We start from the raw sequence: 13,020 nt of genomic DNA, 5'->3' as shown, positions 1-13,020 counted from the left end.
TAAACAATATCTCAAAGTTGGAGCCAATTACTTTCCCAACTTCAATTGTTTTTAACAGTATTAGCTAATGGTTTTCAGATACTGTTACATAGGGTGTGGTGCATTACACACAAATTCTTTCTCATGCAGAAAAAAAGCTGATGCAATAGGTCAAATTTTATTAAGCTTCTTAAGAGAAAAATGCTGGCTAACCCAGTGCAAAGAATTCATTCATATGGAAAAGTCTAATAAAAAGTAGAGTCATATTTATCATGAAGTTGCCTATTTGTGATGCCTCCCACAGAACTGCTTTATTTTGTAATTAAATACAGAAGAGTCTTAACAAGGCTTGTTGCATCAAAATTCATATTTATAAACAAAATAAAGACATTTTTATTTGGTTCACAAAAAGTTTGTTTTACAAAGGACTCAAATACAGGTTTTTTTAAAATGAAATAGCTTTTCTCTTCTGTATTTTAAGAACGCCTTGCTTTTTTTTGGGCATGGAGCTATTACAGTTACACCATATTAGAAAGGTACTATAGCATGAACTTTAAGAAAATATAGTGACCACTCTGAAGTAATAAGGCAATAAAATAGAAACAGCAATGCCCACATTTGTGTTGAGACTCAAAAATCCTTCATTTTGGTTTGTCTCTAACTTTTCTGGTGTTATCTATTGTATTAAAGCAAAAGGTAGCTGATTTAAACTTGCTTCCTGCACATTCCAACCTCTCTTTATTCCTTAATGGCAAAGAAAACTATGTGTGAAGTACTAGTATAACTGAACCAAAATCCAGGGTATTCTGGCCACTGACATATCTCCATATCAATTCAGGTAATATGTGCTGAGAATTATTGAGCATGGACAACATACACAGAGCTATGGAAGCGCTGTGTGAGAGAAAACAATTATACTATATTATGTATGCTCACTACTATATTGTCTCTGCCCAATATTATTTATACTTTTGCAGTCAAGACGGACCAACATAAAAAACTAAAGCCAAAGTACTCAGTCTCATAAGACACATCACAGTGTCAAGAGTGCGACAATCACAGTGCCGAGGAAAGTAGAGGCAGGAGAAATACCGTGAGGTCAGAAGAGATTGACTTGAGCTAGATATTGAATGATGACAGATTTAGAGGAGAGCAGAGGGCAATTTAGGTGTGGGCATGATCTAAGAAAAATATAAACAGAGGTATGCTGGAGAACTTCTATAGGGAAGTAATGGGAGAAAAGGTTAGAAAGTAGACTGGACCCAGATTATAAAACCTTGATACCAGCCTTAGAAGTCTGGGCTTCATTCTGATTAACACTGGTCCTAGAATTCCAGTGTACACAAGAATCACCTGAGGGAGATTGCTGACTAAGAGTTTAACTCCTGAGATTTTAATTCAGTAAGTTTGGGATGGTCCCAGAGAACTGCATTTTGTTAAAACGTTAGGCTCCCCAGGTGAGCCTGGTACAGGTCCACTGGCACACTTGGAGACACTCTGCTCTAGGACAAAAGATTAAGAATCGTTTTCTACTTCTACTAACTCTTGCAAATTTTACCTCAGTTTCCCAAAAGCTCAGAAACATCTAACTGCTAGGCCCAGGGGTCTCTCCTCGGTCTTTGTATTATCCAATTTTTCTTCAGGATTTGGCGCTGACTTTGTCACTGTTTACATGTTGAAAACTATCTTCTGTTACCGGGGCATTTTTCTGGTTCTCTCTGTCTCTCTGATCTGGACAGTGTCCTCTGGCATCTTATATGTTGCCCTTTCTTTATGTTTTCTCAGAATTCTGACTGGTCCTCTACAGTTCTCCCTGCATGATTTCATTTACTCCTGAGGAGTATGGAGAACCTTCACGTCAACCTCAGAAGTTTAGACTTCGTCCTGTAGATAAAAAGAGTTACAGAAATTTCTAAATAGAGGAATATTATAGAGAAAGGAATATTCTAGGAACATTACCTTGGAGATGGTCTGCAAAACAGTATTTGAGATAGAGAAATAAAAGGAAAGGGGAATAATTAGAAGACTATCAAAATAAACAGACATTTAAAGTCATCACCAAGGTGTGGCTTCGGAATGAAAATGTTACTTTTATAGTAGTTCTTCCTTTTCAGCAACTAGTCTTATTTCAATAAATTAATAGGCAAGGCACTTCTAGATATATTAGTTTCATTATCCTGTGGGGTTTTTTTAAAATATAAATTTTACTATAACATAAATCAGGTCCTCTGCAATGTTAATTATAGATAGTAAAAATTTGACCTGTCATTGTTCTTTTATAACACCAATCTAAGTTCTTATTCTCCAAAAAAGTGGCATAGGATTCTGTACTATTTATCCTCATATTTGATAAGCTTAGTTCTTTCATTATGGAGTCAATAAATCATGATTAATACAGATATTATTCATAAATGGCATGCCTTCTTTTGCCTTGAACTAATGAAAGAATGGTAAAAGTGTTTTACTTTATATGAGTATATTCAAGTTGTTAACACCACACTCATTGGTAGTTCGTGTCTTATACACAGTATTTTTCTATAATGGAATCCATGAAGTTTCCAAATGGACAGATAAAATAGTATTTAGAAATGATATTCTAATTGAAACATTCTAGAATCCTAGATAAACAGATGTAGAAGGTACCTAAATTAGGTGCAACCCTACTGCCATGTAATTTAGTAAATAAACCAGTTTATTGGCTGTTCTTTCTCAAATGCTCCACACCAGGAGATGTTAAGCCTTTATCAAGATCAATTTCAACTTTAACAACTCACACTTCAAGAAAAGTTGGGAAGATGGAAATTATTCCTCCCTACCGTGTGATCTTGGGAAAAGTATTTAAGCATTATCTTACTTTCCACAGCACTATCCTCATTATATACTGTGAAGATAAAACACCTATTGATGGTTCTTTGAGCACCTTAGGCCACAAGAGCTACAGAAAGCCAAAGTGTAGTCATTTTCATATCCACCAGTTCTCTTGCAAAACTCTTGTTCTAGTTTCCTTGGAAATGAAACAAAGTTGGCAATCATCTGCTGCTTAATAACCCTTTATGTAGTTGAAATTGCTATTCTCCACAAGTACTCAAACAAATTTTTTTTTAAGGACAAATGCCTGAGCTATAAAACAGTAATCTAGGGCTGTGAGACAGCATTTCACCTAGACACAAAATCAAAACGATTTAAAATAGGTAACACACGGTCTTTCCGAAAGACATATACACCTCCTTGGAGAAGCTTTGAGAGAAGTGGAGTTTGCAAGTTTATGAATAGTTTATTACATTTCAATAAGTGTATTGTGAATCAATAAAGCAAAAGTTAAGGACAATGAGCTCATTACCAAGCCAGTTATTGATTTTCAAGTTCCAAAATAGAATAGCACAGGAAGGATATAGAGAAAACAGGATTTTTTGTGACGATAAAAATTTTAAGTATCTTAGGAACACAGACCTAAAGAAATTATAAGACACAAAGGAATTTTCAGCAGATGTTTATTCAAGTTAATTTCATCTTTTTGGTAATCAGAAATATTTGGTTTTTACCGTTTAAAATATCTTTTAAAATCAAGTCAGAGGAGTTTGCAAAAACTGAATATTACCTCTTATTGATTCATTTACTCTTTCAATTTCTTATATATCTTCCTCTCTTGCCTTTGAAAAGTCTGCCTTATTAGCTTAGTCAGCTTCTGCGTAATAACCATCTTAGTCAGCTACTTAGGTTGGGCTGTCATAAAAAATACCATAGACTGGGTGGCTTAAACAGAAATTTATTTTCTCACAGTTCTGGAGGCTAGAAGTTCAAGATCAAGGTGCCACCATGGTCAGTTTCTGGTGAGAGTTCTCTTCCTGACTTGCAGATGTCCCCTTCTTGCTGTGTCCTCATGTGGTGGGGCAGAGAGAGAGAGAAACCTCTTTTATAAGGCCACTAACTCCCACCCTGAGGGCCCCACTCATGACCTCACCTAACCCTAATTACTTCCCAAAGGCCCCGTCTCCAAATATCATCACATTGGGGGCTAGGACTTCAACATATGAATTTTGGTGCGTGGGTGGTGGTGGGGAGACAATGACACAAACATCCAGTCCACAACACTCACTAGTAGAAAAAGTGACACTGACTCTGAATCATTAAGTAGATAATATGGAAATGAACAAGTCAACTTGTTTTCAAATAATTCCAGTAGAAAGCTTCCCTTTTTCTTCCTTTTATAGCAGTCTAATTCAACAAGGAACTTCCTAAAAAATTTATGTACAGTAACTTCATGAAGCAGTAACTTTTAAAAACCAAAGACAGAAAGTGAGACATACATTGTTTTGGTAAAAAACTAAGAAACAGAATATTAACCCATTGGTATATTAAATAAAAACAACTTTTAATCTCCTATACTTTGTTCTTGTATCAACTAAAGGTTCCTAAAACAATTTAAAACACTTGGATGTCCTTGGAAAGTAATAGTATAATGCACAATAACATTTCTATATTACATTTTCATAGATATTAAAAGAAATAGTAAATTGCATATTCTTTCATTCAAAATATGGAAAACTGAAATAGTAAAACAAAATCGACAAAACTATAATCAGTTTGTGCTCGATTTTACCTAATTTTAATACAAATAGTTATTTTTACTACATACTACATACATCTGAGGGCATAAGAAATATATTTTTCTTGATTGCACACAATTCTCCATTGCAATGTAAATACAGCTCCCTAAGAACATTTCCACAATGACTAAAATGAATAGAAAGCATTTTTCAAATTTTTGAGTGAAATGTAGGGGAATGCAGGATAAATGGTGACTGAGATCCAGAGTTTAGGTGACTTGGCAAGGTCATCCAATTAGCAGGTTGCAGAGTTATGGATGGGACTGAGGATTTTCTTGCCTAAAAATACTGCAGATTAGTGTATTCAAGACAAAGCAGGGTGTGGGGGGGCCGGCCCCGTGTTGTAGCGGTTAAGTGCTCGTGCTCTGCTGCTGGCGGCCCAGGTTCGGATCCTGGGCGTGCACCAACGGACTGCTTGTCAGACCATGCTGTGGCGGTGTCCCATATAAAGTAGAGGAAGATGGGCATGGATGTTAGCCCAGGGCCAACCTTCCTCAGCAAAAAGAGGAGGATTGGCATAGATGTTAGCTCAGGGCTGATCTTCCTCACCAAAAAAAAAAAAAAAAAAAAACATAAAGGGAGAAAAAATCTAATTATAGTCCAGATCATTTTATACCTGAAAACAACTGTAGAAACTAACTTTTAATTTTTCAAAACTCAATTAGGTGTGTGTATGGTCCATTGGTATCCAGCTTTAACACCTGCCTGTTCCCGTAAGTGCCATGTTCCACCACAACCCCGGCTTCAGCACACTTGCTGTTAGCAGCTAATTCTTTTTCACACAAAGTCACAAACTGGGAATACAGTTCCAACCCTTCTTCTTTTCCGGAGTTAGAGTGATACTGCATGTTTTTTCCTTTTACTCTCCCGCCAAGGGTGGCTTGAGGGATGATAAGAATGTTGCCAGGTAGATCCAATACAGAGACGTGCTTGCCATTCTCTGTCTCACTTAATTTCACATTTAACAGTGTATTCACTGGGTGGAGAAGAAAAGGAAAACATCTTAAAAACAAACATGAAGAAAACCAATAATCTTCTAGTCAGCAAATCTCATATTTAAAGATCAGTTTGTCAGCTCATGCTTTTTACTCAACGTCTCTATTTAGTTTTTAAAAACTGCTTCACTAAGCTAAATGATCTAAGCATGAGAAATGGGCAAATTTCACACAGAAAATGGCATGATGTTTTAAATTTGACTTGGCAGTTAAGATCACCTAACAATAAGCTCATCCAGAAAGGACTAAAGAATTAACGATATACTGGAACTTCAAAATTTTCTTGCCTCAGGGGGATACGTGAGAAGATTTTGCCTTCTTGCTTCCTTTTATATTTCATAAGCAAATCCCATTGGAAAAAGACCATGTCAAATCCTCCTCATACCAAATTCTGCTTTATAACAAAGAATATTAAATACAAATCTTAGTGCATTTGTTATTTTAAACTTAGCTGCCTAGAGTTCTAAGCTGAGACAAAGGTTCCACGTTCAACCCCATTATAAACCAGCTGATTTTGCAGTTTCATAATCTCAAAGGCACTATTAACATGGACTAATCATTTTACAAATATAACCCATAAGAGAAGGGTAAAAGTGAAAGCAAGAATCATCAGAAATTCATTATTACTATTGAAAAAGTAAATCAAAAGGTATAGAGTTACTGGCATTATCTTCATACACATACAAGAAAACATGGTATTATTATTTTTATAGCACTTATGAAATTATACTTTTAGCTAATAAGAAGTGTTAAAATCACCATAAATATCTATGTGTAGCTAAAAATCTAAACTTAGAAAACATTTACATCTCAAAATTAGCTATTTTCAAAACAATAAACAAACGAGATGCCTAATATAAATAGCCTTAGGGTCTTCCTACCTCTATAAAGGGTATAAGTAACTCCTGCTTGTAAATAATAGTCCTGAGGACAAATGGTAAAAGAAACTATATAAACCTCACACTCCTGCCCAATAATTAGACTTGAAAAGGTCCGCCTTCTGGTGGGGTAGTCAATGGCTCCAATTAATAGAGGGTTTGCAGTAAAGATTAGTAAGGATTCAGCATGGTTGCCCCACTCTAAAGGGAATTAAACTGGTAAAAATCTGTGAACACCCAAATAAATTCCTTCCTAAGCTCTGCATTAAGCACTATCAGTTTTCACTTAACTAACATCTATTTTAAAATACCTCTAATTTTCTCTTTTACAAATAGGACTTTGCTCTATAACCAGCAGTTCTTAATGACTGCTTCTAAGGAAACTGTAACTCTCCAGAGCACTTCATTCCTATGGAAATCACTATCTAGCTATCCAGGCCTCAGGCTAGGGACAGACTAAGGAGGCAATTTTGGAATAACAGGCCAGAGAGGTAAGTACAATTTATTATACTTTCCCACACCTCCCTCTACTGGCTATCACTGAGAATTCAATTAATGCTGTTGGCATACAAATATCAGTATGTAGAAGTAAATATAATATAAATACAAATGTCAGGAGGTAGAATTAAAATGAGACAATGAATTAGTGGCACGTTGGAAACGGAAAGATCCTAAGATAGGTTGTCAAACAAGTATCTCTAATGATGCATATGGGAAGTTACCCTTAGACAGGTCCCTGGATCTCAGCCCAATTATACTGAAGACGAATTAAGGAAGATTCTGCACATCTCTGTGTTAGCCTTCCTATTTCAGACTTTATGGCTATAACTGGTTGTCATTTTCCCAAGGGGTATCTGATGTGATTGGAAAGATCTGAATCCACGTAGTAAGTATGAGGTGGGCTTTAAGAGAAGCCCATCACACTGGCTTACTTTGCCTCCTGGAGTAAAGTATAAGCTAATGCTATCAATGACAGATGGACTTATTTTGCTTATAATTCATGCCAGCAGAACGTGATTCTTAGAGTCACAGTTCTTTACTAAGAATCATGATGTACAAAGCTTTGTGTTAGACCACCCACCGAAAGAGTTAAGGCGGACCTCCTCAGTGTTTTTAATTCACCACAATCTTAACCACACATTCAAAGTGTACTCAGACAGCCAGATACAGAATTTAATTACGATAAAACAAACTGCAGCTTGGATTTGGTTGGTTCATTTCATCTTATTATGATTAAGATCCATTTAAGAATATATGAAACAACTTTAGGAAGTCAATCTTAAGTCACAATGACAACAATTCTCTTCCTGATTTTGAAGATGTCTACTACAGTCAATAAAGATTTAATTCAAGGCAAAATATTAACTCAGGAAAATGGACAGAATGTCCAACACAAAAGCATTAGGACTTGGCAAATCATCCTCTGTAACAGGAGCCTTTATTTCATTTTCTCCTTAAACCCTTCAGAGATCTCTATTATCCTCCGGATTCAAATTTCAAACTATTACAGTTGCTGGTTTTCTATCCTCACCTATTGTAGTCCCTTCTTAAGTCTAGTTTTCATCTTCTGACAAAGCTTTCAACACGTTTACTGTCTCAGTATAAATTCCCTCTAAGGGCTTTAGCCTTTTGTCTAAGCTGTTCTGTATCGGGCTATTTACCCTTGAGTCCCACTACTTGAAGCTCTTCTAGGTTAACTTCTGCAGGCTTCAAATACCCATTTGTACAGTTTATATTTCTTATTAATCTAACTAATGGGTGCTGTCCTTCACTAATGAAGAGAATACAACCTGTTCCCAACCTTAGGGATAGCTCCATGATTTCAGGTTTTTTCTTTTTTGGACATAATTATTATATCAAATACTCTCTTGAGACAGTATATGATTTGGTATATCAGAACCTATGTAATCATCACAAGGAATGTGCAGTGCTATGGACTATCCAGGATACTGCAAAGCTGCAGGCAGGTAAATCATTGTTCAGAGATGCCTGAACATTTGACTCTGCTTTCTCTGCCCCTGGAGGAGGTGTGCCTGTGATGGCAGTGAACTTGGTTCAAGAATCAGGAGAACCACATACTTATACACATTTCCTGCAAAGAAGTGCATAAATGGTTAATGTAAATTCTTCCATAATGATGTAAGCCTGAGCTGTCCAGATTTGATGGGACCCGCATCTTGCATATACAGTGTCACGTACATGCCCCTGTCGGGGACTCTGGCAGATAACGACACTATATTAAGAAATGCAGCATCTGTTTCTCCCTATGTGACCACCCTGCTTCCAACAAGTCTCTGTATCCTTGGCTGAATCTCAGTGTGTTGTCTGTGTGTGTGTGTACACTCTTCTAAACCAATCTGTAAGCGATGTGAAATGCTGCAGATGTTTTAAAAGAATTCCACCATACTTGCTTCCTTTAAACTTCGGAACAGGCAAATAGCTGAAGCCAACAAGAGTACAGAGTTAAGTCATTTATAATTTACACACCAGTACAACTTAAGATTGTGCTTTTTGCCCTTCTGGTTCATCTATGTATTGCTATTCATTCCCACTCTTAAAAAAGAAACAACATCAAATACATACCCATTTTGGGAAGAAGTTCTTTATCAGCTCCCTTGAAAAAGCACACGTAGATCACTAATCCTCTCTGAACCTATGAGAAATCACCATGGTAAACTCAGATTAGAAAGCAACTTTTATATAGAGAAACAGAGGTAAACGAATAAAATTTCACAACTGCTGTACCTATAGAGGTTAAATGCAAAGGAAGAAAAATAAGTTTTTACAGATTTGATTTCTTAAATCTGTGAGAAAACAAAATCTTTCTCAACATTCAATCACCTCAGTTATCACGTCTCTCAAAAATTAAATTTAAAATACAGCCAAGAGCAGTGAAGTTATACCTTCAAACATTCACTTCTAATCAAATTCTTTAGGACTATGAACTAGCCTCCTCCTCCCTAAGTCAGTCTGACACACTTAGAAATGTTTAGTGTACAGGGCCCCATTTATTCAAAATCAAAAGAATTCACATTATATCAGATTTGGCTGATGTATAAGCAATAGTGTGACTGATATCTTTTGACATCATCACTCTTTATTCCTACTAATCCATTTACCTACAGAGAGTGAAAATAAGGATCTGATTCTATTTCAATAAATTCCAAGAAACTGTCCAATTATCTTTTGTTATCGCTGTTAATGCTTTAAATAAACATAGTGATTAGGCCTTGGAAATTGCATTTAAGATATTAAATTTTACATCACAAGGTTGTCTATCAGGAATGTAAGCTTATTTATTTTATATAATGACTTGGATATTTCTGTATTAGCTCTTGCAGGATAGAGACTATATGGAACAGAGACACTTGATAAATGATTTTGATTTGGCTGCTGAGTGAATCATTTTTTTTTTTTGAGGAAGATTAGCCCTAAGCTAACATCTGTTGCCAATCCTCCTTTTTTTGCTGAGGAAGATTGGCCCTGGGCTAACATCCACACCCATGTTCCTCTACTTTATATGGGATGCCACCACAAGGCTTGACAAGCAGTGCGTCAGTCCGCGCCTGGGATCTGAACCTGCAAACCTCCGGCCACAGAAGCGGAGCGTGCAAACTCAACCGCTATGCCACTGGGCCGGCCCAAATCATTCAATTTTCTATTTTGTCAATTAACCTTTTTGAGTCAAAGAGCTATTATGAAGATTAAATGAGTTAATATTTGTAAAGTGCTTAAAACAGTGCCTGGTTCATAGTAAGAGCTGTATAAGTGTTTATTAAATGAGTATGTAAAAATAAATTTAAGGGCTGAAATACAATTTATTTTGCATTTTAACCCCCAAAGCACTTTACAGACTGTTTTGTACACGATAGGGACTCTGTTTATCTGTTGAGTGCATTTAAGTTCAACTGTATCTTACAGGCTGTATGTGTTATTTAAATAGTCTTCCATGTAAATATAAACGCAGCTCTGCACTCACATCTGATTTACCTGGAAAAGAAGTAATTTTTAAAAAGCGCACTTGTGCTTCCGGAACAAGCAAGGACCTCTAATGCACACCCATAAAGAGGAGCTGGCAGGTTGAAGGATACAGTTATTTGTACCACTATCACAGGACTCTCCACTGGCATCGTTTCAGCAGGACCCAAAATCTCAAGCACACTCATAGTTGGACACTTGCAACGTCAGAATTAAGTATCTAATCATTTGCAGAAATAGTCACCTGTTCTTTCCCCTCACCACACTACCTCATTAAGGTATTCTCCTTTAGTGTATTCCAATAATCTTTAAGTTGTGACCTACAAATTCCCCTCTTCAAGTCAGAATCACTTTCCTTGTAGCTTCTTTTGATATAAAACATTTCAAATATACAGGAAAGTACAGATCATTCTCACTCTAGCTTAAAAACGTTCACCTCCCAGGAAGAAAAATGTTAGCCTATGTCAGCAAAGGTCTAAACGAATGAAACTAAGAACACACAAAGTAACCCTCAAATCTTTCAACAATTAAAAGTTTTTAAAAAATCAGAACTTTTAATAATAGAATAGGTAAGAGGATGCTTGAGAAATTACTATCTAATTACTTGTCAGTTTTTTACACTAATTTAGCCATGTGTGGGAGTGGAAGGGAAAGGCTTTTAAGTTTATAAACACAAACTGATAGTTTTGAAGGCTGCAATAAAATATCTGTGATTTTGCATAAGGAGATGTGGCATGAAGAATATAAAAAGATAAAGCAGCATGGAAGAAATCTAAAGGATTAATATCTTAGGATTTATAGTCCCATGAGGCATCTACGAAAATAGGCAATTCTTTGGATAGGATGGCAAATATAAAAAAAAAAAATTTCAAAATACGGAAGAGAAATCAAGACCTCAAAAAAAGGCCATAACAAATTAAGAAATAAGAAACATGAATTTTTGAGAAAGAAAAGGGGAAGGGAAAATATAGAAATGTTTACGCTTACAAATATTTCCAATTAGCAGAGTAACAGATTTTGATTTAATAACCACCCACATATCACAGTTTATAGGTAGTAGTTAAAATAATGACTAGGATTGTTTTAAAGATTGCTAGATCTGGGACAGAATTCGGCAGATGAGTGAATAAGATGCTCCTAGGTTAAAGTTTCTGGGTACTTCGAAAAGTCTTAATTATGAACTAAGTTTTTCCTTCACTTCAACTTACTCCAAAAATAAGTCAGGAGCCTTAAGGAACATTTTAATCTTTTTGCATGGAGTGTGGGCAGGCCGTCTTAAAAAAGCAAATATGCAAATAGAAGGAAATCATATTGGCGTAAATGTTTTTAATTCTTTGGAGGAAATGTGTTACATACAATGCAACTTCGATATACCATTATAAAAGTAGGGTTTCTAGTCGGAAATAAATCAAATTTTTGAAAGTTTCTTGAAAAAAAGAATTGTTTCATGGGAAATCTCATTTCTGTGCTAAGAACTAGGTGCAGTCAACATAAGAGGATATTCGATGGGATCTGGAGCACAAGTCAAAACAGACCTTGAACGTTTGCAACAAATCTAATCTACAAGCTCGAACCAGACGAGCACTGGCCACTCGCAGCCCGAGCAATGCGAAGGGCGCGGCAAGGCCTTTGCTCTCTTGCAGCAAGAAGCCTGAGACAATCAAGCCTACGGTCCACCGAGCTCAGGTAGCAGACGGGGAGAGGAGGTTCAATTCCCGCGGTCCCAAGCAGGGGACCCGCTCTTCCTCGGGGGCAATGAGTCCGAGGGAGAAGGCGCCGGGGCCGCAGGTGCAGGACTAAGGAGACAGGCGAAGCCAGGCCGGCCCCCGTGGGCAGTGCCGGGAGGACCGACAGGAAGTCCCGCGCCGCCCACAGCACGTGCCGGGCGCCACGCGGCAGGTTCGCAGGGAGCGGCGCGGGGACAAGTCACCGAGACAACGCGGAAGGAACCGCCCCTACGCGCCGGAGGATGACGGGAGCTGCGGGGCCGACGTTACCTCCACCCACTGGGCCGCGGCGTCCCCTTCGGCGGGGCGTACTTGCAGCCGGGCGTGCAGGCACTGCTGCAGAAGCGCCCGAGCCTGAGGCGTCCGGCCGCTCTCGGCCATGGCTGGAGCCCGGGCGCCGCTCCGGCGAGCTCAGGCCGCGCGCCGCGCAGGCTCCGCCCCCGCGCGCAAGGAGGACAGGGCGGGGCGCGGCGGAGGGACGTCCTGACCTCTGGGGGCGGGGCCTCTGCCTAGCTCTCGGATGTCCCGGATGTGTGGTCTTCAAAGGCGGGACCCTAACCCCTCTGCAGAATACAACCAATTCTGTAGAAGGCGTTCAGGGTATGCTTTCGAACGAGTGAAAAAGTCACATTGGATCTCTGCCCTACACGCGTTTTAAAGAAACATTTTTTCAGCTCAGAAGGCTTAGGTTTCCAGACGTTGAAAATTTTTAAATCTGCTTAAGTCCATATTATGCCTATTACGAAGATAGGTAAATAGAATGAATCTAATTGAATCACAAAGCAAGCTGAGACGGAACTAAAAGCTGTAAATCTTTCAAAAATTTCCTTACCCCGGTCAATAAAACAAGCCTGCC

At 37.9% G+C, this 13,020-nt stretch overlaps 1 protein-coding gene across 1 annotated transcript; it reads right to left on the bottom strand.

The window, feature by feature from the left end:
- Nucleotides 1-4,330: 4,330 nt before the first annotated feature.
- On the bottom strand, nt 4,331-12,556 carry DTD2 (D-aminoacyl-tRNA deacylase 2). The gene is made up of 3 exons (XM_058540769.1): nt 12,435-12,556; nt 9,043-9,112; nt 4,331-5,562 (listed from the first exon to the last, which is right to left on the bottom strand). The coding sequence occupies exons 1-3, from the start codon at nt 12,543-12,545 to the stop codon at nt 5,237-5,239; spliced, it is 507 nt and encodes a 168-aa protein (XP_058396752.1). The 5' UTR covers nt 12,546-12,556; the 3' UTR covers nt 4,331-5,236.
- Between the last annotated feature and the right edge of the window lie 464 nt (nt 12,557-13,020).

The sequence above is a fragment of the Diceros bicornis genome, chromosome 5 (assembly GCF_020826845.1).
Source record: "Diceros bicornis minor isolate mBicDic1 chromosome 5, mDicBic1.mat.cur, whole genome shotgun sequence".
Taxonomy (NCBI): Eukaryota; Metazoa; Chordata; class Mammalia; order Perissodactyla; family Rhinocerotidae; genus Diceros; species Diceros bicornis.
This window is presented reverse-complemented; position numbering and strand designations above follow the sequence as displayed.